The following is a 25,948-nucleotide window of genomic DNA, read 5'->3' on the forward strand; positions in this document are numbered from 1 at the left end:
AACTTAACCAATTTCTCAAAAAGTTTGACATAAACTTTTACTCAACAAAGAAGAATGAAGTTTAATGATATTGGAGTAAGATAAAATGTTCTTAAAGTCGAATTTCACATTAGGAAATCCAAAAAAGAAACTCTATTTTTTTTTCGATTCGTGCGCCGCAAGGAAAAAATGAGCGTACAACGGAGGTGTAACGAGATTCACTCAGCAGTGTGAGTAAAGTAGCCAGTCTGAGAACGACATGGTTGCTGATACCACACCTACAACCAATCCCAAAGCAAATTCACAAGCTGTCAGCTATATGCTCCGCCCTTTTGAATGAACTCGTGCAGGCGCAAATCGGAGGGAAAGCTTCTCTTCTCGTCTGCCAGAACCGGCAGTCTTCTCCGGTTCCTATTTGGACGAGTGTTGCTGATGGGCTCTTGTCAATAAATTGATTACCTTCAAAAAAAAAAAACAAAAACAAAAGGAAAACCCCCTCAAAAAATAATCCCTAAAAAAAGACAACAATTTTCAAAACTAATAAACAAAATTTTAATGGATAAATTTTTTTAATTTATTCTGACACAATGGTGACAAGTGATAACAGAGTGTCATTGGAATTTCCCGGCAGAGAATAGTGATAAGAAAATTTTGTATTGGAAAATAAGTGATTTTGCGTTTAGTTAGAATTGCGAATTGTGCGCCGGCACACACATTTACACACAAGTTGCACACGCGATCCTAATAATAGCCGGTGCGTTCGCGTTGGAAGCCAGGCATCTATAAATACAGCGTAATTCTGCCCGTGGAAATACGAGACCCAGCGCGGATCACTATTCGCTCTCTTTCAACTCGGGAAGTAAGTCGATCGAAAGCTGCGCGCCCAAGAGAAAGAGAGATACATATATATATATCTCTGAAAAGAGAAAGAAGGTGTCTTAATCGAAATCGGATCTGCCCACGCGCAGTAAGACAATCGATCTTGTATGAGGCGCGAAAGTCCTTAAGGAAACGAATCCCCAGGAGACGGGATTATCCTCTCTAATATATATATATAGTAACCGGAGTAATAAGAACACTATATACTCGATACTGATAGTAGGGTCTCACAGCTTCCTAAAAATATCACAGCTTCTATATAATTCACCGGCGGCAAAATAATTTCTCAAAGAAGATGGAAATAGAAGAATATATTCGAGGGAAAAAGGACCTGAAAGTATCGAGGATAAAATCATAATAGAGATGATGAGGCATAAAATTCAATGAAGATTTGTGTTGATTGTCGCGAGTGCAAAAACGGGTTCTTATTTTCCAGAGAGATAATAATTTGTCAAGGGTGAGTGGACAAAAGTTTAATGTGATTCACAGTGGAGGGTGGAAGGAATAATAGAATTGGGGGGGAAAGTGTTAGTGTATCAAGAGATGAGGCAATGATGGCCTACGGAGGAGTTAGCGGTGCCGGATTAGTGGCATCGTCAAGCAGTTCAGATGTCCTTGGATCAACGCCGGATTACAGTCCAAGGGGCACTCCAGCGCCTTTAACTCATTCATCTGGACCAGCGGAGAGTTTATCTCTCCCTGTATACAGTCCACAAGACAGTCCAGCGAGTTCCGCCGGTGGCGGTGCCGTCGGCAATGGTCAATTGCCAAGTTTTGGATTTACACAGGAGCAAGTCGCATGTGTTTGCGAGGTATGTTTTTTCACATCTTTTTTCAATAACAACCATTTCTCATCTCCACAGAGAAAAATGGATAAAACGAATAAAGTAACTATTACTATATACTTTAAAAGTAAAATCTGATCTGTCCGCAATTTCTGGCAATTTTTACTCCAGAAATAGTAAAATTTACTTGTGAAATATAGTAAAAATTATTTCGGATATAGTAAATTTTACTATAATCTTTCTGGAGTAAAAATAGACGCAGAAATGCTCAGAAACTGCGGATAGTTTTGGTTTTATTTTTCTAGTAAAATTTACATTATTCGTTTTTCCATTTTCCTCCGTGCATCTTTATCTATTCAAAATCAATGCTTTTATAATAAAAATATTCGTATTAAGTATCCGTATCCGTGTTAAATATCTGCGGGGAACATTATTTTAAACAGTAGCATTTAAAATTGTCGCAATATTGCTATAACATTGCCTCAATGTTTCCACGATTTCTGTAAATATTGCAAGAATTTTGCAAACATTGCTGCAAGTTCAGGTGCTGGGTATATAGCTTCTAAGGAAGTTTAAATATATATATGGTAAATATAATGGTTCGATTATTTCAATCTGATATTGATGCAAATTAATATATGCTGATGTTGATCAATACACCTATAAAAATTTCTTTCATTTAAAGAAACCAATTTTTTTGACTTGTTTTCTTTCATTCAAAATAAAATTTTCTTTGAAACAAAAAAAACTTCTTAGTTTCAAAGAAGATTTCTTTGAATCAAAGAAATTTTCTTTAAAGAAATATTAAATCAAAGAAATTCTAACACTGATATAGGCGTCAAAGAAACATTTATTTGAATTAAATAAAAAATTTCTTTTGAAACGATGATAATTTTTTTTGATATCAAAGATAATTTGTTGGAAACAAAAAAAATTTTTTTATATTAAAGAAAACTTTGTCAAAGATATTGATTTTTTTTGAATCAAAGAAATCTTTTTTCTGGTTGTACTATAACTCATTATAGATGAAATAATCAAAACTATAAACTTCTTTTAAAATTGCAAATTTTTTTAACGAGACCCATTTCGTTGAAGCAAAATTTATCCGCACGTGTGTATATATATATATATATATTTGTACTTGAAGCAGACAATAACTGCGTGAATATATATTTAGCAATAGTCTGAACAGTAAAATTGATTTTTATATATTTACAATAGCAGGTCAAAATTTATATGCGACAAGAATTTAAAGTGCCAAATTTTTGGTATTGTGTAAATATGACATTAATGATCATCACTTCGTCTTCAAACTTGTTGCTCTAATTTCTGACACTCTTCTAATTGTATATTCTCTATTCTATTTATAAAAATTATACTATACCTATAATAGACTATTATTAACTCAAAAATAAAAAATATTTTCTATTTTAAAATGTTAGCCATAGTATTTTTTGAAAATAAGTTTTTATTTTTTTTTTTTTTGTTTATTATTGACGAAAACAATTTAGATGAATCAAGATTACGGATATTATGTATATATATTATTTTATATTATATTATTATTTTTATTATTATCATTATGAACAAAAGGGGGCCACAAGAAAATTTCCTAGTAATTTCTCTTTTACGCGCAAAAGATTGTTTTACATGTTTAAAGTAAATCTTGACAACATTGATGATAGAACTTGGATTGAAACCACCTGGCCTTCGATCTCTTGCAGTTTATACCGCATAGCTTCCGTATATTCTTTTTAAAAATATTTTTCCCATTTATTGATTTTCTAAATAATTTTATTGTCTTTTATAATCGAAACACAAGTTCAAATTATAAACCAATTTTTTTTTTTTTTATCAAAGTCTATAGGAATTTGTGTGGGTTTTAAACTCAGTAGTAAACGATTGGCATGAGTCCAAAAATACATTTTGTTTAAATGACGTACCATTCATTGAATTCCAAACTAGATACAAGTTATTTAATTCACTATAAAATTATATAAGTCGTAATTATTCATCGTAATTATTGTTATTCCTTTATTCCCCGTATGTATAAACAAAAATTTCTTTTAAATAAATATTATTATTATTTTTATTATATGAATGTATTAAACTGTTTAATTTAAAGATAAGTATAATATTAATTTAAAAATCTATAGAATGTTATAAAAGGAAGATAAAAGATATAAACTTTTGATATAGAAGAATATAATGCAATTAAGGCTGTTAAACAAATCGAACAGTCAATTTAAATCTATTTTACATGATAACTTATCGCAGTACAAGAATAATTAGCATAAATTACTCGCACATATAACATTTCCGGTTGCGGTGTATTTTTTCGTATAACGCTAGTTTGTTGCGTGACTCAATATTTATTTGGAGAGAGTAAAATGAATATTTAAATATTATCTTATAGTAAATCTTTCGGAAAAGAAACGATATTATTTTTTTTTTTCATTTTAAAAACTAAATTTGAAAGATTTAATGTCCAATTTAATAAACCTCCAAGACTTGTACAAATAATTTATAGCTTCACCAAGTATTTTAACCCGCATCACTTGTTAGTGATAAAAACAAGCAATGCACACATATTGCCTATAGACAATTTTTCAATATAAATAAAAAAAAATTGGTTTAAATTAAATTAAATCGAAGATTAATTTATTGGAAAAAGGAAATTGAAAACAAATATTCTCTAAATATTAAAATAGAAAAAGAAATTTCAATAATTTCTTCCTTTGGTTTAAAATTTTAAGAATAGTTTTTTTTATAAATCTCACGATTCGGAATAACATAAATTGCAAGTGATGTAAATATTTTTATCATTAAAAAAATATATAAAAGGTTACTGACTGATTTAAATTTTCTTTACATGAAAGCAAATTTGCTACTTTCAATTTTCTTCAAATTCAATTTCTATCATTCGTTTTATCTTTAAATTGTAATTTAATTTTAAGATATAACTGTAAATTGTCAAGATTAATTAAATATACAATGTTCAAGAAAATTGAACATATTCACAGGGAAAAAAGTCAAATAAATTTTATTTAATTTTCATCAAGAAACTATATATGTAAATGTTTATTTCCATTTCAAAAAATACTGGCTGTCATTTTATTAATTTATAAATTTTTATAGTTTCTAAAGTTAAATTTATTTCCTGTTGTAAAAATAAAGAAGTATAGAAAATAGAAAGATGATAATTTTTTTTTTTAATTTTTGGATATTATTTTATCGTTTTAAAATTAATACTGCTTTTTACGACAGAAACAAAAAAAATTCCTTAATTTAACAGAAAATCTTCTTTGATCCAAAAAAAAAACATTTCTTTAAAAATTTACCAGAATTTTATATTATTTAACATGATTCTTTATTCTTTTAAAATAAATTTAAGTAAAAAAATTGGTCATTAAAAAAATATAAAATTTAAACTATAATTTTTCAAATAAATAATCCTGAACTGAAATGATATTTATAAAAAATCAAAGAATTTTTTTTGCTAAATATGTGTTGAATGTTGAGCAAAATTATTACACCCTAAACATATATATATAATTTAATGTTTCTTGAACGAATGCGATGATTTTCTAATAAAATTATTGTACACTGCTAGACGTTATAACTCCTTACCTACGTTAGACGGATATTTATGGAGTTGTTTCGAAAGGGAATTGAAATGTCACTGATTATTTTTAACGTCTTCTTTTTTTTTTTTTTTTCTTTTGAGAAAATATTTCCGTCTGACGTGGGAGCTTCAGTTGTCTTGTATTCCTAAATTATATATTTGAAACCCGCCGAAAGAAAACGTATCGTTACCAAAAAAAAATATTTCCTTTTTTTTTTAATAAAACTTTTATTTTTTTTAACATCAAAAATAAAAAAAAATATTCTTTACTATTCTCTAAATCTGAATTAGTAAAAAAATTCCAACAAATTTGAATCAATGACTGACTTTTTTTATGAATTAAAATTTTTTCACTATAATAAAATTTTACTAATATAATAATTCAGATTTATAGATAAATTTTAATAAATATATTGAAGTTTAATTTAAAAATTCTCATTTTTCATTAAAATGACAAAACATTTTTTAAATTTTGAATCAATTTTAACAAAGAATAAATCGTTCAACAAAATTAATTGTATGTCATATACGAATAATAATGTTTGACCTCTGGAGAATAAAAAAAAAAAATTATTTTAAATTGATCGACGACACGTTTTTCTCACGGTTTGGGACTAAAAGTGTCCGAGCAAATTTGCATGTTCTTCGAATGCCTGTCGGGGATCGTCTTCGTGGAAAACGACTCGCACCTTTTTATATTATTTTTTATTTCTAACGATTAATTGATATACAGGGTGATTTCATAAACAGTTCTTCATTAGAATTTTCATATATATCTCTCACTCAATATACATTTGAGTTATTGATAATAGTGATTAATATTAATCAAATCGAATAATATTATATATTTTCATTTTAAATTTAGTTATATCTGTTCTTCATTGACGTTTAGAATTATATATATATTTTTTTAATTTTAACCCATCACCCTTTATCGAACAATCTTGATTTAATTGCCCCTCGAGGTGAGTTTTGTCAACGAGTAATCGGAAGCAAAACCAATTATTGACTCACTTAAGATCTCGTTATAGGTCGACGACTTTATAAGCCTTCATCGGTTAGTTTTTATTTTATTTTTAATAATGTTGATTGAAATAATGCCAAAAAAAGAAACTTTTTCTAAACTATAATAAAAGAGTACTTTTCGTTTTTTTTTTAATTAACAAACGATCCCCTTCAGACTGATCGCGCCTAAAGAAACGCGAAAAATTTTTGTTTAATTACTGTCAATTTTTACTCTCGAAATATAGTAAAATTTACTGTTTACGTAATCATTTTTACTATTTCAGGAGTAAATTTTACTATTTTCGGAGTAAAAATTAACAGAGATGCTGAGTAAAAGTTACTTTAAATTTTTTTTATTTGCAACGATAATTTTTGATTACCAATTTTTTTTGTTATAAAAACAAAAAAGAAAAAATTTATTTAAAATTAGAAACATCATTAGAAAAAAGCATTATAAAAATCGAATAAAACTTTTATATTTTCAAAAACTGAAAATAAAAAAATTTTGTTTTTCTTTTTAAATGAAATTTTCAAAAAAAACGTTTCTTTAGGTGTATTCGAGGTTTAAAATAAAGCTCTGTTATTTAAAAAAAATATCGTAAAAAACAAACAAGATCAAAAAAAAAAAAAAGAAAATTCCATAAAAAAATAGTATATGCAAGATACGCTAGAGTAAGAAGGAGATCGGGGGATGAGTTCTGTCGACTAACAGTGTGCCCCTCCTGTCTATCGTCTTCAAGGCGATGGTGTCATCTGTCCAGGTTCTCCAGCAGTCGGGATCAGTGGAGAGACTTAGCAGGTTTCTATGGTCACTGCCCGGATGTGCCCGATTACATCGTCACGAAAGTGTCCTCAAGGCAAAAGCAATCGTAGCCTTTCATCGGGGAAATTTTAAGGAGCTCTACAAATTATTGGAAAGCCACAATTTTAGCACGCACAATCATCCTAAACTACAAGCACTATGGCTCACCGCACACTACATCGAGTCCGAAAAAGTAAGAGGAAGACCCCTAGGTGCTGTTGGTTAGTATTTTTTTAAAATTTATTTTCATAAATAAAATCAAAATATATTTACAATCAGAAATTAGTATCTCGGATTGTAAAGTATATACTATCCATTTAGTAGTATTTACAAACTAGAATTGTAAATTTCACTATCCATTTAGTACCATTTACAATTTATGGTATGGTAAATTTTTCTATCCATTTAGTAAAACTTTCAATTCTAAATTGTGGATTCTACTATTCACTTAGTATCATTTACAATTTGGAATTGTAAATTTATCTAGGTATATGTAGTAGAATTTATTTTTATAAACAGTTCGTAAATAAAAAATCCTATTATAAAAAGAAACAAAATTTTTCAATCATCAAAAGAGGGTAAAAATTATTCATTTGCGTTTCTCTCGTTAAGATAATCTGTAAATATATCATCTTCAAGAATCAGAGACTTAATTTTACTTCATCATATTTATTTTTTTAGCAGTATATAATTTTCAGTGCAGTAAAATGCTTTGTGACAGATTAATTTTTAGCACGGACCATTGAACCTGTGTTTCTAATCTCAAATATAATGCCAAATGGCCTTTTTCCAAAATCACTAATTTTAATGAATTTTCAGTAAGTATTTATCTATTTTTGTTATATTGTTTTCTGTTTCTCAAATTTTTTTTTTAAATACTCAACGAATTTAAAAGTATATATTATATTCTTATAAATTTTTCAATATATAAATAATTTAAAAATTACATTATAATTTATTAATTTATAGTCAAAATACGTTTTTGCAAAATAAATATTTTACCCAATTTTAAAGTTAAAAAATTTTGTTCTCTTTTAAAAAATCAATAGAGTTATAAGTTATTCAATCTTGTTTTTTGGTCATATATGTTTCTTTTATATTTTTTTTTGTTTGTTTTTTTCTCGCTTCCTCTTAGCTCTTCTCGAGTACTCGCGCGGCAGCCAATTTTATTTCACGACCTCATTTCCAAACGACAATTCACGAATGCTAGCAAGTGCGACAGACACGGGAGACTTTAACGAACCGGCAAACCAATTAGATCCCTTACATTAGACGTCGTTTTCTCTCTCTTCCGGTCATCCCTTTTGGCAACTGAAACCTTCGTCGTCACTTGACTCGAGCGCGGATTGAGTATAAAATGCTTTTGAACAATATGAAACGTGTGCGTTTCTGTGATCACTGAAACCTCATGCACACGTGTGCCATACCAAATCTTTTCGCAGAAATTCAAAATCATCTTCTCAAAATCTCTCATATTTTCTACAATTTCCACTTTTAGAACAAATGTATCATTTTTTTTTATCACTAATTAGATAGATTATATAAAGAGTGAAATAATAGAATTTAAAATTAATTTTCTATAAAGGGAAATATCGAGTGAGGCGTAAATTCCCGTTACCAAGAACAATTTGGGATGGGGAGGAGACATCGTATTGCTTTAAGGAGAAATCGAGGAGTATTCTTAGGGATTGGTATGCTGCAAATCCTTATCCATCTCCAAGAGAAAAACGGGAATTAGCTGAAAATACGGGTCTCACTACAACTCAAGTTAGCAATTGGTTTAAGAATCGAAGACAACGAGATCGAGCTGCTGAGCATAGGTAAGTCGCATTCATTTTATTATACATTATAATGTATACCTTCGTTGCAGTTTACAAAATCATCCATCCATGGAATAGAGGATGCGAACATAGACCAAACGCTCCTTAATATCCGGTTCAAATTTATATTCAAGGTCTAAACAATTGCCTATACTCATCCTTTGATTTTAAATTAATTTTTCTATACACTCTTCAACATGATAAAAAGAGGATCATTCGTTTTGCCATTTACTTTTTCTGTTCGAAAGTTCAAAAACTACAAAACCAAGAAATTTCATCGAAACTTTTTCGTACGGATTCCTTTTAACGACAAACTACACAGTCCTTGAAAAACTAAAAAAAATCAGATAAACACACAAACCAAAAATTCAACTAATACAAAAATGAAGATTAAAATCAAAAAAATCTAAATCAAAACCACAAAATTTGTCAAAATAAAAAAAAAATTTCCGGGAATGGTTTAACCATATAAAGAAACATTCGAATTGAGGGACAGAAAGAGTCGGTTCGTGTTCTTTCGAAGGTCGTTGCTCCAGATCTGATTTTAGATTCGACCGAGAGTAAACGCTTGACTTTTAGTTCAAAGCTTGTAACGATATTCTCCCGCTGTGAAAAAGCACAATTTTTCAGAAAAAATTCTAAATAATTCGTAACATTCATTGAAAAATAAATTCTCTTCTATTTCTTTTTTTCTAATAAATTACGCAACCAAAAATTCAAGAATTCCTTCCTATATAAGAATATAATTTGATCTTCTTTGAAATTTTTTATAATATTATGAAAACTGACACCTTGAAAATGAGAAATAATAATACAACAGAGGAATTAATTAATTCATGAACATTAGTTTAGGCGATAAAAATTAATAACCCTTATATAATTAAATAAAATATTCAAAAATAAGAAACGTTTATTAAAAAAAAAAAAAAAATTAAAAAAAGGGAAATTAAAAGGTGAGGGAGGAAGTGGGAAGCACTATATGACCACTATTGGTGGACCATAGACACCACGGGGAACAACGTATCGAATTTCTTTATGGCTTCTGTGTATTCCCATAGAATAGAGAAGCGACCTTTTGCCGGATTCGAAGGAGCATCAGTCAGTATATATAATCATATATACATATATATATATATAGCAGTCGCGTATTCAATATATATAGATTTTCGGTAACCTGCGCGCGTGTGGACATTTACTGTATTCGCCAGTGCGCGTATATTAATTACATGAAATCCCACAAAGAGTCGAATATACACACCGCTCTCTCGATCAATTTGCCCCAAACCATCTCAAAATACATATCAAATTAATATATTCAACTTTACAAATATAATTAACATGTCATATTTTTCAAAACTCACTAAATATTTCCCATAGCTTATATTCAATCTCTAGTTTCAATTCATATAACTCAATGACAAATTTATATTATTATTATAACAATTAATTAAATAATTATATTTATTATTATAGAAATATAAATAAATATTTATAATCAAATAATAATAGTGAATAATAAATTAAATAATTATTAGATTTGTATAAATCGTCCCTAGTTTTTAAATTACACGATGGCATAATTTATACGAGAGGAACTTTCAATGGAATACCATAATTTGATCGATAAATGAAGTAAATGAGAAAAGCTTTGAAGTTATAAGTGAATATGTGCGCGGCGTTCAAAAAATCCCTGGGGATAGAGGCGTCTCGTGGGCGTTATCCCGACAAAAAGAAACACCCGCTATTTTATCGTAGCTCTCTAGGGCGCACTTATCAAACGTGCGATTTAACGCTCACCAGATTTAATGTCAACACGCGCGTGCAACAGTTTTTTTCAAAAAGAAATTTTCTCTCATCTCTCTCTCTATATATATTACAACTATTTTCTTCATATCATTTCAGTAAAATTTCCACTAAAGTTCAGTAACATATCACTGAAAATCAGTAGAATTATTAATGATTCAAACAGTCAAATCTGCATTACCATTAATCGGTAAAACAGTTAAATCTGCATTATCATTAATCTGTAAAACAGATTTGACTGTTTTAATCATTCCACTAATTTTCAGTGAAATATAACAGGATTTCAGTAGAAATTTTACTTCGAGGATAAATAATAAGAGACTACAAAAAAATATGGACAATTATCATGTTTATGCGAGAGCAGATAAAGCAGCCAATAAATTATAAATATATATATTATTTACATAAACGAACGCCTTGGGGGCCTATAGATGCGTAAATCTTAATCTGACTTGACTAAATGTATCTCTCCAAGTGTGGCCTATAGACGATGAATAGGTGACTTATATAGAAAGAGAGGAGAAAAAAATCTAGAAACGGCGCCGTCATAACTTGGCAAATCATATTCAGCATCTTTTTTTTTTCTTATTATTTATCTCTGATAAAGAGCCGACGATTGCCATATTCTTCGTTTGCGATTCCTTCACTCTGGCACGTTCTCGCTACCGGATACTGTACCAAGAAAAAAAAGTAGTGTGTGTTCTATATATATACGTTTTGATAGGAGACACGACGCAAAAGAAAAAACTGTGTGTGGTTCGCGCTTAAATATTTTATTTATCCATCTCAATCTTCTTCATAACATATAATGACCATAAAGTTGCAGTCAATGCAACTTCACCGGAGGTATATTATCTTTATTGCTACAAAAGAGTGTCAACAATTGCGTGATATTGAATTACTAATAAGCCCTTATCGAATTCGCCTTTATTCCTTATTCACTTTACGATAAAAGTTTTTTTTAATCTAACGATAAATATATGCTCACATTAGATGAAAAAATATTATTATGTTATGATTCTTAATAATCAAAGAAAACAAAATATAAATCTTTTCAATTAACAATCCTGGCTGGAACCTGTTATATATATATATAGTTCGTAAAAGCAAAACGATTTTAGGCTAATCATTTCGTTGCAGTTAAACCACCGCATATGAAAACGGATCTCATTGGTTGACGCCTTGCGCGCAATGTTTCTCATCACAAAAACTTCTTTACGACAAGATTTTACTGCATACATATGAGATGTGCATTTACGACATTGCTCTTGAAAGATGCTGACTTTCAATTTTCGAAAAACAAAAATATAACGTATACGACCAACTGCTCATATATCCACAGATGAGGGAACTAAGAATAATACTCGTAACTCGTACGTAAACATAAGACGCACAGAAAAGGATTCGTTTACTTAAGACATCAACGAAGAATTTTCCACAATGGTCAAACATGCAAATCATCTGCGTAAACTTTAATTTACATATATAACCTAGATATATAAACATATTGTATACGGAAATGTTTTAGTTTTCCAAAAGAAAATGCGAAGAAATTTTCTACTCTCGAAATTTGAATAAATGCGAGATTTCACAGATGAAATAGTTGGAATTTATCAATTAAAGCACTTCAATAAGATTTCCATTGAAATTCAGTAACATACCACTGAAAATCACTAAAATTATTAATGATTCAAACAGTCAAATCTGTATTACCATTAATCGGTAAAACAGTCAAATCTGCATTATCATTAATCGGTAAAACAGATTTGTCTCTTTCAATCAGATTCCACTAATTTTGCTGAATTGATTCAGTTGCTAATTACTTATTTTTTCACTAAAAAAAATAAAAACGAAAAATGAGAATTTTGAAATTTTCGTTGCAGTTAAATACCAAATTTTCTCAGGATCTATTACATCATTAAAAGGAAGAATTAGACGTGATAGCAGCTTTTGTATTATAAGACTATGGCCCATCAGTTTTTGACAGAAAGAAAAGAGGGATGAGCCAGTAATGGCTTCTTTTGTGTCAATAAAATATGGCTAATGTACCTACATTCCCACCCCTCTGCTTTTTTTTCCTATATCGTCATTATCATCAACAGTAGCAGCACGTGCAAGACGTGGGCGTTTCAATCATAATATAATAGATCACATTTTTCTAATATAACTATATATTACACCCAAAATATACCATCATTTTTTTAAAAAATTTTGTACGGAAAAAATTAAGTCAAAGAATTTTACATAAACTCTAGAAATGTTTAACTAATATTTTCCAAAAAATTATGTGAATTTATTATTTCTATGACACTTTAAATTCACTTGACTCTGCTAAAAAAAAAAAATTGCATTATTTTTTCTTATCATAATAATTCGAATGTTGACAGAAATGTGACAAGAATCAGTATATGAGCATTTATATTTTACTCTCTGTGTTATTATTACGAATGAGATTAGAAAAAGTCAGACGCAACATTTTTTTTTTCGTATACAATATTATAGGTGTGTGTGGCTTTTGTTTATAAAAAGTTGAGAATCTTATCGGTCAGGAAACGACGTGTGCTATTCGATTGATGTCTTCTTCGAACAGATTCTCGCAAGTGCGACTATATAACATAAACGTTGAAAATAAAAGGCCTTTGTCGCATTCTAAATATAAAACAATTTATTGGTCAAATTGATAAAATTAAATATACGTTTATTCAAATCATATATAATGAGAAAAATAAAACACAAAAGAAAACTAAACTTTAGACTGAAAAAAATTAATCAATTTCAACGAATATATAGGAAAGAAGTTTGATTTTACTAAAGATTATATAACAAAAATTTTTTTTTGAAGTGTTTGGAAATTAGTAAATGAAATAAAAAAAACAACTTTATATGGCTATATGCAACTGCAGTCACACGCGGATCATTTATTAGGTCGCATACCTAGTCTATGACTAGTCTGACCACAGATCGCTGATTTCTGAACGTAGGTGACACTTATACATATTGAACATGCGTCCACTTTGGTGTCGAGAAATTAAAAATCCGCCTACAATGTATATATATTGCCAAGTAAACTTGTCCAATTGATGAATAGAGAAACCAAAACTTTTCGAAACATAAATAAAAATATATATGAAATTCTAATTATCAACTTCAATTATATTTTATATATAATTCTTCCGTCCAAAGTAAAAAAGCTACATTGACTTCAGAATATATGGAACATCTAATTTTTTGTCATTTTCGAGAAATTTAACGGCAATAATTTTTTTTTTAGATTTCCTTTTCCGCGACTATTAGTATAGATGTGTGTGTGTATATAGAGAGACAGAAATAATGGAAAGAGGTTTGCGCGGGCGCGTTTCAGTGAGAGGGCCGGGCGTAACGAGTGTATGGGGTGCAAACCCGGTTTCCGGGTGGTAGAGGCTCCTGCGGCAAAAGCGAGGGTTGCAATGGGGTCGGACGAGACGAAACCAAACTAAACTAAAAGGGGGAGGAATGGCTGCGCCAATATTGACTCTCCAGGAAGGGCATGAGGACTCAGAGACGCAAAGGGTGGCGCTATCTTTTTCCAAGCTTCCCACCCCTTATATATATTGTCGTTGCCACTCTTCTTGAAAGCTCAATGGCGCCGACAACTTTACTAAAAACGTCGACATCTCAAAAACCTTTCAATGTTAATGCTTCTTTCATATATATATATATATACAATTATTGTTCCCTACAAAAAATTTTATAATTAAAATTAATTAAAAGAATATGTACATTAATCAAAGAATGTAGATGAAGTGATGAATTTTTAACTGCAATTATAGCAATGACGTGATTAACCTCGGGATGCTAACGAGACTATACCAGTGCGCGTGGTCGACATTGTGGTCAATTTCGATATTTGGCAGAAATCCAAACACGTTTTATTGCCAATTCAACGTTGATATTACGCGCCAAATTTATCGTTCACGTTTTATAGAGGCATTAATGAAAACAAAGGAACCTGTCGAGTGTCCTTAAAGCAATATATTACAAGTCTTCTTTATGGAAGTAAGATGTATTCTAATTTAGAAATCCTGAATCCAATTAACGACTTGGCAAAATCAACTCAAGTAAAATTATACACATATATAGTGTTGTATATAACGTATACAGCAACATCATTACTAAATACCTCTAATCTAATATATAAAAATCGAAAACAAATTTTTCAAAAACATATTCAATATAAAAAAACAAAAATGTGATGACAAAAAATAATTATTCTTGAACGATACTTTAAAAATATAAAAAAAAAGTCTTTTCTAAGTACATAAGGAAGACCTTTGAGAAAAATTCTTGGAGGGATTCGTCAGCCATCGTGGTCTGGCTTGTTTCAGCCATTTTTGCTGTGGCGCAAAAAATAAAAAGAAGAAGAAGAACGGGGAGAAAACCCCTTGACGAGAGGGCCTATGTCAAATCTTGACAGCCATATATATATATAGGGTTCATATCGACTGAAAGTTTGTCGAAAGAGGCGCGCAATCGAAAAAACTATTCAACATCTCTTTTTAGTCGCAGTTTAAAAAAAAAAAAAAAAAAAATCAGGAGAAAAATGTATATTTCGTCTTCATTTTGGAGCCCTACGGTAGCCTATATGGTACCGTCAGAAAAGAGAAGGGGGGACAGAGGGGGCCATTCATTCATGCACGCATTCTCAGAATGCAAACGTACGTGCCCGCACGTGTGTGCGCTCGCGCGTTCCTATACTTTGCTTTCATTCCTATATCGACTCTGTAAATCTGCATATAATATATATATATACATTTAGAGAACTCCTTTTATTTCAGTGCTGATAATTTTCAACTGGATCTAAAAGAAAAAAATTTACAAAACAGTATGGTAAAATTAAACTTTGTTAGTTAAAATTTACCATACAGTTACAGAAAAATGGAAAACCAAAATAAAGTAACTTTTACTATACATCCATAGGAAATCCTAAGCTGCCTGGAGTTTCTATCAACTTTTACTTCGTAAATATCTACTATTTCCGGAGAAAACTTTACTATTTCAGTATAGTAATTTTTTCTATTTCCGGAGCAAAAGTTACCATCAGGAGAAAACGTGAAAATAAAAATTAAATAGAGAATATAAATGAATATAGTAACAAGATGAGTAGCACACTAGACGTCTTAATAGCTTCCTTAGACCCTTCATAGGCTCACGTCTTTTGCGAGCATTACGTAATAGACCTAGTAATACTATGAGGCAATTAAGTTTGTCCGAGGCTGTCTGGCTCGATTAAGTGGTCTCGATTCAAGAAAACTGACGTTTCGCTGAGTGGACTTTCAAAACATAACTAAACGTAATAAACTGCAAGTCTGACAGATGCTCTTTAATTTAGCTTGTGCAGATTCTATATATTCATACATACTTTACATTCTTGCTTTCATTATAAATATTATCATATATGTATTCAAAAGATAAGTCATCAAATAAAAATGTCAAGGACAAACAATTTTTTTTCTACCCTATAATAACGGAAAAACATAAGTAAGTGACATTACTTACGTATGTTTTTTCATTGTAGTTTAGTATAGATTTTCCAAAACGGATAATACTGTTTTCAAAACAATAAAAAAAAATGTTTTCAAAAAGGGAAAACGGAATATATTTAAGAGTGAAAAAATGGAGAGTAAATTGAAAAAAATGTGGGAATTATCGCCTTTTGCTCGTATTACACAAAATAAAATCCTCCTTAGACGGATGTTACGGATCCAGCGGGAATATATTTTTGAAATGAGTATATAGCCATAAGTGCATCCGTGCACCATATATATACGTATATACAGCGCATGTATTCTTGGGTAGCTGTACGATATCGAGTTACTCGCTAGCATGAACATAAGGCTTATGTAAATACGGAAAGACAAGGGCGTGTATTCCCGTTTTCTCTTCTTCTTCTTTTTTTCCACTTTAACTATAAGAGAACGTTACCACACGTGTGTAATAGTTGCATCTACTTCTGCATTTTCATCATCGACATTGAAAAATCCATTAAATCCTATATAATTTTAATCTAAAACTATAGCATCTATCAGTGAATGACATCTCATGATTTTGAAAATCAATTAGAAGACTCAAATTCCCCTGTCAATATTTAAAATATATCTTCCAATAACAATCATAATCAGTCATTTAGATGAAATGATTATCTATAAAGAGAGCATCCCCGACTTTTCCTCTTTTAAAGAGTCTTTAGCCATAAGAATATAGTGAAGTATTCTCAATCTAGAACCAACTACCGATTGGCAGGTACAGAATAATCCGGCTTAAAGAATTTTGAAACACCAAAAGCGTTTTAACACGATTCCCTCGCACGACTGACTCTTTTTTCCTTTGAAATTTCTATTTTGTATTATATTCCATGGACCTGTCTTCCCTATATCTTCAACTTCTTTATCTACATGTGTATATTATTTAGCGGTTGATGATGCTTAAAGCTCACTTCCATCACGTAATAACGTCCTTAACAAATCATATACATCTCTTCAGATTGCATCGAATATATTAACTTTCTTTTGATATTTAAATTTCCGTTATTTTTTTTTTTTATTACCAATTGATGACATTAAAGAAAAAATAAAATTTGCTAACATTCGAATGGAGAGAAAAGTTTTTACATATACTGTAACGAAAACTATTTTTGAAAAAACAAAAATTAAACTGTTTTCTATTCGAGCCAACAGATTATTCAAATTGAAAGGCGACTAGTAGCAAAAATCGACAAAAAAAAAATCAAAGTTTGTAAACAAAGCTACCTCCGATGTGTTTTCGGAAGGTCGGTTCCCTATTATTTTAAACGGTAAAAATTTTTCCTATCTACTTATAGAATCAGCTGCGCTTCCCTTCATAATTTTCTTTTGCTGGTCCATAAATGCCTCACCTGCCACATGAAGCCCTATATCTAAACACGAGATAAATTTTGGTTTCAGTAAACACGACTTTCGCTTCGTTAATTTTCCTCCTAGGCCTTCTTTTATGTTTATTCTCAATTTATCATATTTTTCTTTCAGTTTAAAATGCGTCAAAAATATTAAAAAATAATTCAACCTTTTTCTTATTATTAAGTACAATTTTCTTTTCTATAAAATATTACCCTAAAAAAATAAATAAATCTTTAAAAAAATAAACCGCATATCTTTTCAATTATTCGCTCTCAATGTAAAAACATGTATGTGTGTTTTTAGTGTGAGAAAATAGAACAAACAAACAAACAAAAATAAATAATAAAAAAAAAAAGAGAAAGACGAGACAGAGGTCTCGATTAGCATAATTCCTAATTTAATTTCTCGATAAATCCAAGCCAGCGCGCGCCTAAACGCATTCGTAGATCTTATCGCGTCGCGATTCCACTAATTCGTAGCTAAGTTTATCGCCTGCGATAAGATCTGGTTGTTTCGAGGGCTCGAGAGGCCGGGGACCTTCTCGTAAAAAGGATTATCAGAACCCCACCTCACACTTCTTTTAATATTCTTTACTCATTTTCCTCACCCTAAAAATACCCCCAAGTACTTAAAAAAATATATATGACTAATTATATTTTTTAATTAATTTAATTTTTTAAAATTCAATTTATTAAATAATTAATATTCATTTAGAAAAAATTTATTGAGAAAACGAATTTAATTCTTAGAATAATTAACATAATAATTGAAACCATAATATAAATTTTTAAAAATTTATTTTGAACATTAATTACTCATTAAGATTCGTTAATTAGAACGTTACTGTTAAATGGAATTCTCGTGCATTTTTTCTTTTAATATTCAGATGATATTTAAATTCCCGTGTGTCTTAAGAGAAAGAGAGAGAGAGAGAGAGGTGTGCAAAGATTCATCATATAAGACTATGCGTTACAACAGTAGTGCGTGAATCTCGCCCAACTGGGCTGCTGGAAGAGGCCTTTTTGGAATTTCAAGATAACTTGTTAATTTACGAGCTGGACAATGAATAAAAATTCCCCAAGGCTTCTCTCTGATCCGAATCTCGATCGTCGTCTGTCTCTATAGACGGGCTTAAATCGTATTTCAGGTAACTTTACAACGAAGCCAAAATGGGTACTCTCAGTGGTTTTACGAATGCAATATAGAATATGCGACGCCTGCAGTTTATATGACAAAAAAGAAGAACAGCTATATATATATATAAACAGTTTCCTTAACTTAACAAAAACAAAAAGAAGAAATATTTTTCAATAATATTTCTAATTGACAATTTTCAATCACATACTAAAATCCACCATCAGTCTGATATGCAAATTTTTTTCTGTTTCAAGAAAAAGGAATTAAACATTTTTGAGTAACACCATTAAGAAAAAAGGGAATTTTAATTTAATATAAATACGGCACAAAGTTGTTGATTTCTGCATAATAAAACTTTACTGCATACTAGGCAGAAAAGTATACTTTTCTGCATTGTTTGTAGAACTTTGTTGCATACAATGCAGAAAGTTCTACTTTTCTGCACTAGTTTTTATAATCTTTCTGTATACTATGTGGAAAATTATATACTTTTCTGTATACTATTCTTAACTTTGTTGCATATACTAAGCAGAAAAATATACTTTTCTCAACTGTTTTTAACTTTCCCGCACTGTTTTGTATGCAGAAAATTTTACTCTTCAACACTGGTATTAAAACTCTACTGCACACTGTGCAGAAAAATGTACTTTTCTAAACTGTTTTTTAACACTGCTACTCACTATAAAAGTATACTTTTCTGCACTGTTAATTATTAAATTAAATAAAAAAATGAATGAAAGAGGCAAATGTTTGCGGGAAGTTTAGAAAAAAAAACAATAACGAATTGATTCTGTGTGGAAAAATTTAGATCGAATGGCGTGGGGGTTTTTGGTATATAATATGCAAGGTAACTATAAATCTAAAGGGAAAACGGGTATATATATATATATAGTCACCTATACATAAGTGTTACAGCAACAAATCCAGTGACGTGTACACGAGCACATGGACATATAGTTTCTTCTCCCGTTATAAGAGGTGTTCGCAGAGAAGAGTTATATTTACCAGAGACACCCTCGCGATCCCAAGAAAGATCGACCAAGTTCCGACGAATTGAAACCTATATAACGTGTGTCGTTTTTTGCTATCACCCTTTATGCATTCAGGGGACCTATATAACCAGAAAGAGATGACCCCCAGGTATACACCCCTTTATCTCTTCGAGATCTTATAATAAATTTATCCACGTTTCCTTTCGCGTCAAAAAAAAAAAAAATCTAGATTATTTTCACCATAACGTGCGTCTAAACGATTTTTATACCAAAAATTGGCGCACCAGTAGTTAATTTTAAATAGGTTCGATTAAAGAATATTTTTAAAACAGTAAAAAGAAATACTGAAATATATAAAATGACGAAAAGAAAGAAAAGAAAAGAAGAAGAGCAAAAAAAAGAAGAATGTCAAGCTTCGCGAATGTCAAATCAAGTCCTTATCTAAGTGGTAGCGCGAGAGAATCTAGAAAACATCCCGCTCTTGCTGACAATTCCATATCAAACTAAACGACTTGTAAAACAAGCGCTTAACAGTTGCGAAAGGTTGAGAGAAGGAAAGTGCCTGGCAATCTGGCTTCACACACAAGGACCAGTTATAAGTCTCTCTCTCTCTTTCTCTCTCTACTTCCAGGAGGTCCAGCCGGCTAAATTAAGTTTACGAGAAGGCCGAGAGTGATCGGACCTCATCCTCCTCCATCCCTTTCTCACCTTTTCTCGTCTGATACATGCCTGGCACAGGTGTCATCCACCCATAAACGCGCGTCTCCTCTTTTTTTTCTGCTCATAAATCCTCACCAATTATGTACCTGGACACCTATCTATATGTATATTCTACTATAATCAACACAATTAATTATTACCTACAAGCCAATAAATTACATTCAAAATTGGTCCAGGTCCGTTCATATTTTTATCACTCGTATATATATAAACCAAAATAAAAAAAATGAGCAAAATCTCTTTTTTTTATTTCAGTGGTCCAAGAGAAGAAAAGGGAAACAGTGGAACTCTTGGTGATTCGAGCTGTGAAAGTGGAGATGACACGAAACAATTATCAATTGGACCACCATCACATAAATTAATTGATCAAACACCTCAAACACCATCCTCTTGTGCTGTCCAACAGCAACAACAGCAGCAACAACAACAACAACAGCAAATGGAACATCCACAAGCGTCAAATATGTATCCACTGCTACATCCTGTATCAGTTTCGAGTCCTCATTCCTATCATCAAGGTCACACGTCGACCTTGAGTCATTCTCATACCTCAACGCATCATATGCAACCCCATGACACAAGTAGTGAGAGTGGTGATGATAAGAGAAATCTTCATCATCAGTTACAGCATCATCTACAGGGTGGTCACAGTGCCCATGGTCTTGTTCATCCAACGGCAACCTTGGCACAACATCCATCCAGCTGTGCTCAACAAAAGACACAGCTCGACTATATGCACCAGTACTACCCACAGGTTAGCAATTATTCAAATACTAATCTGTACCTCTTTTTAGAATTTTATTTTTTATTACACAAGAGAAATAACAACCTATCCGAAAACATATTATTCTGAAAGTAGAATTGAACTAGACTATAGACTATTCAAACTATTTTTATGGAATAATCATATCTGAATTTAAAAAAAAAATTCTTAAACAAAAATACTGTTGATGTTACTATTTATAATAAAGATGAAAACGTTAATGGTTGAAAAATGTGTCATGTCTTATTTTCAGGACTATCTAATCACTCCGACCTCGGATCTACAGAAGTCCCTTCCCCATACATCATCACCAATGCAAATGGGAGCGATAGCGCCGTCGATGGGCGGATTGAGTCCCATGGGTCCATCGACAATGTTATCTAATACGATGTCAAGTGTCAACCCAAATAACATCGTTTCCATGAATGGTATGGGTATGGGTTCCTATCAAGGTATGGGGATGTCAACACCACACGGTGGTTATCCGAGTGGCCTCGTTTTAGGTGATTATCATTCGTTGTGACTTTGGACCCAAGGCAATGAGGGTAATCGCAATCAGGAAAAGACTTAGGGAAGTAAGCAATTTGCGAACAAAAAAAAAAATACAATTTTTCAACTTCGGTATCTTTTTTTTAATCACAACAAAATTCGCATCCGATTCTAATTAATTCGAAATGAAAAAGCAACAACTTTTCAAATTTCTCATTTACAGTAAAACAAAATTAATAATTTCATTTAAAATTATTCTTGAAACTAAATTGTTAATATTGCGAGATTTCATTGCTGAAAACTTCATATTACGGAAGTTAAAACAAAATAGATTGTATAACTATATATATATTTATATAAAAAACCGGTCGATGCTCTTTTTTAATTGAGCATCGTTATCGGATCAATAGAAAAAGACATTTTAGCATTTTCAGTTTTCTCATAAGTACGACTATTCATCGTACATATATTTAAATATATAATTTATTTATCTATATACAGAATTTCCAGTCTGTTTTCAAGTTGACATAAATATTCTTTTATTTTCATAAACAATACATAAATTTTTCTCTTTTTTTTATATAAAATGCATTGACCTTCTATAAAAAAAAAAGAGTAGAAAAATTCCTTTAATTATTTTAACAAATATTAAAATGTAATTTTCTCCATTGTTCAATTTAAATATTTTACTTTTTATTTATTTCTTTTTATTATAGAAAAATTAAAATATATTCTATTTTTTCATTGACAAGATATTTTTTGTTAAATTATAATTCATTTAATTCACTCCTAAGACATTTTGTCAACAAATTTTTTTTTCATTTCCAATAATTAAGTTAATTGAAGACTACATTTTTGACCACCGCTGTTGTACACTCCCACGTACGCTTTTATGTTTACATTGTACATATGTAGATAGTACATATACGTATACGCATCCACGCACTTTGTTAAATCCATTTGCCGAAACCTAATGTCCAAATTGTCCATTAGCAAATCATTTTTATTTTTCATAATATCAAACTCAAATTTCTATTTCTCAAAAATCGAATTTAATAATTCATATTCAAAAATATAAAATTGAAAATAAATTATTATTTAAAAAAAAACGAAAATGATTTGCGGACGTTTGAATTTTTGAGTTTCATTTTTTTACAGTTGTATATAATACAAAAAGTACATGAAATGAGGACAGGAGAAAGATATGAACGCAAACTATAAGGAAGGCAAAATCATATAGAGATATGATACAACATGTTTCTTTGAAACTTTATCTCAAAGAAGATGATCGAAAATCCCGTTAAATGCGATACTATAACAATTCTAGATTATAATCGGAAGAAAAGGACAAAACAGTGTAAAAAATATACGTTAACAGATGTAAAAATGATGAGATAAAAAAAAACCCGTGGAACGAAGAGGGAGGTCGATTACCAAAAGATATAATAAAATTTTTATTTAAAAAATCAATAAAAAAATTACAAACAATTGTAATTTTAAAATAAATACTTTTCTCATTTAAAAATGTCATTAATTTATTATTTATCTTCTAATAAAAATAGAATTTGAAAAATATTTTTTATAGACATTATACAAATAATTTTTTTTTTAATTTTACAAAATATTTTTTAACATTGGCATCATCTAAAAAGTTTGAATAAACTTAAAATAATGGAGCACAAGTGAATGCATATCGTGAAATAAAATCAAAATTATAATTAAGATGCTAAAAAAAATTTAATTAACTTCTTTCATTATTATTATTAGCTTTATTGAAAATATTATGTAGATTTAATAAATTTTCAAATAATGAAGATACAAAAAAAAAAATTTTAAACCGTTTCTTTTCTTTATATTGTAAATTAAATTTAGAATATATGAGAGAATAAGCAATTCGCTTTAAACTTAAAGGCATTTTAATTCACGCACAATTTTTGCTCAGGCCAATTAAATCGCTCGAATTGCACACAACATTCCCGAGACGCGTCTTAATTTTTAAATACACGATGAATCACCGCGACTTAATTCTTCAAAAAAAAAATAAATATGACGCATATATAATTTTTCAATTTTCACCTCCCGGTAGTTCCCGAAACTAGTAGCTCAAAAATTAGTCATTGTTGTTAGATGATAAGAATTTAGTATTAGCTTAAAAAAAAAAAAAAAAGAAAAACGTCAAAAGAGGTCTTTTTCCTGTACCAAAACAATTTTCCTATAGAAAGTATAAATATATAATAAATATAGTAATTTAGAAAAGAAAGTGACAATTATTTTAAATAATTCGACAAAAAAATAAATGGTACAATTTTTGGGATGAAAAAGAATAATCCCATAGACGACGATGACGATACGACTATACTCTAATCGAGAGAAAAAATTTTAAAAAATTATTTACATATGCCTATTAGTAATTAATAAAGTAAGACTGCCGACGAGCCGTACAAGCAGTGCCACAAAAGCACAGGCGCGTTGCCAAAAAATTTATGACTTGCTCCAATTTACAAAAAAAATGGAAATTATTTAATATTATTATTTTAAACATATAGTTTCACTTTCGAAATTTATTTCCAAATTTATTTATTCTAAATTATATTCATTTATAACAGAAAAATTAACATTACATGACTAAATTTACCATACTGTGTGGTAATATTTCACATGACATTAAAAATCATTAAAATACGGTTCTGGAAAGAATTTCCATTTTCTCAACATTTTGGAGCAATTCATAGAGCGCGTGTGCGAGTGTACGTAAATTAGTAATTAAGTATGTGTATACATGCTATAGAGTATATATATATATAATGTATATATGATGCAAAAGTATGTCCGTACATTGTGCCGAGTGGAAGTTCATTTAAAAATTAAAGGAAAAAAGACAAAACAAAAACGGACAAATGCTGTCGTGGAGAACAAAAATAAAATCGTCAAACCACTCAAGCACAAACAAAAATCCATAATTCAAATACACAATATAATAAAACTTGCAACGAACAAAATAATGACACAATTAACTGAATATTAATGCGTCAAGCCATTGTGTCCAAGAGAGAAATAATAAAAGATATATGGAGTATCAAAAACAAAAAGAGGGAAGAAATCAAAGTTTCTTCTCACTCTTAGCTGTAAATGTAATTAAATCCTACCACGATGCACAATTAATTAAGCCCAAGTGCTGAGGAATAAGTCACGATGTACGATTCAAACTGTATCGAATAAAGTTGATGTTATTTAAAATTATTATCCTGCTTGTTTAAAATTCTTTTCTAAATTTCCCTCCCTATATTTTAAATAAATAAAATAAATTATTTTTTAAATTAACAATTTAAAAACTAAATCAAATATATTTTATTTTAAAAAATGTAATAGAAAAAAAGAATTTAACTATTAAACAAATTTTTTTTAATGAAATAAAGATAGATAATAAATAAAATATATGTAACGAGGTCAAAAGAAAATGGAGAAAAGATTTAGTTGCAATAGGAAAAGGTAATTATTTCGATAAGATCATAATTTTCTTTTTTACGTTGTATTTCGACTGAGAGAACTAGATTTTTTAAATGATGCCCGGGTTGCATCTTCAGTATCTATAAAAGATCCTTTTTGATCGACCGTTTTTGAAAAAAGCGCATCTGTCTATTCTGTCTGTTTTCAATACGCCCGATGGATTCCATTGTACTGATTTTCAATTCGTTTCTCGTCGGTTCAAAATTCAAACACTAGCCAGAGATCGTTAAAGATAATTGAAGGTGGAAGTTATGAGAATAGCGTGAGAGACGCGAACATTCGCGTTGTCAATAACAATTTATTAGCAACAATTTTCGACAATTAGAAATTTGAAATAAAAATTATTTCTAGATATTAATATATAATTAATTAATATTAATAATTATTATTATCAATAATAATAATTTATAGTATTATTTTCTATAAATAATAATTTAGTATTATTTTCTAAATAATAATTATTAGTATTATCATTAATTTCTAAATATTTTCTAAATAATAAAAAAAGAATAATAATAAATCTAATCAAAAAACGATAAACAATTGAGAATATAAAACTGTCAGTCGTTTTTCCGGTAAGACTTAAAAATTGAAGATTAAAAAAGTCAGTGAGTCATTTTATTTTGTTTTATACGTTTTTCGCATCGAAATAAACGGAAACCAGCTGAACGGAACTCGGGAAGCGTTGCAAATCGTACAGAATCGATTTCATACGATGCACCTTTATACCT

At 29.9% G+C, this 25,948-nt stretch overlaps 1 protein-coding gene across 2 annotated transcripts; it reads left to right on the forward strand.

The window, feature by feature from the left end:
* The first annotated feature begins 369 nt into the window (after positions 1 to 369).
* On the forward strand, positions 370 to 24,950 carry LOC127279980 (homeobox protein six1a-like). 2 transcript variants are annotated; one of them, XM_051302644.1, is made up of 5 exons: positions 370 to 1,670; positions 7,014 to 7,296; positions 8,661 to 8,895; positions 20,714 to 21,212; positions 21,475 to 24,950. In XM_051302644.1, exons 1-5 carry the CDS (start codon positions 1,410 to 1,412, stop codon positions 21,742 to 21,744), a joined length of 1,548 nt encoding a protein of 515 aa, XP_051158601.1. In that variant the 5' UTR covers positions 370 to 1,409; the 3' UTR covers positions 21,745 to 24,950. The 2 variants fall into 2 exon arrangements, with proteins under 2 accessions (XP_051158601.1, XP_051158602.1); XM_051302645.1 differs by having other exon boundaries at positions 7,035 to 7,296.
* The last annotated feature ends 998 nt before the right edge of the window (positions 24,951 to 25,948 follow it).

The sequence above is a fragment of the Leptopilina boulardi genome, unplaced genomic scaffold (genome assembly GCF_019393585.1).
Source record: "Leptopilina boulardi isolate dan_hultmark-lab unplaced genomic scaffold, ZJU_Lbou_2.1 LbouV2_229, whole genome shotgun sequence".
NCBI classification, from domain to species: Eukaryota; Metazoa; Arthropoda; class Insecta; order Hymenoptera; family Figitidae; genus Leptopilina; species Leptopilina boulardi.

Bases quoted from the DNA above. Each gene is read 5' to 3' on its own strand.
- LOC127279980 (XM_051302644.1), top strand. From the start codon at position 1,410: ATGATGGCCTACGGAGGAGTTAGCGGTGCCGGATTAGTGGCATCGTCA. The intron at 7,297-8,660 runs GTTAGTATTTTT...TTTTCTATAAAG, and splicing joins AAGACCCCTAGGTGCTGTTG to GGAAATATCGAGTGAGGCGT. The intron at 8,896-20,713 runs GTAAGTCGCATT...TTTTTATTTCAG, and splicing joins GATCGAGCTGCTGAGCATAG to TGGTCCAAGAGAAGAAAAGG.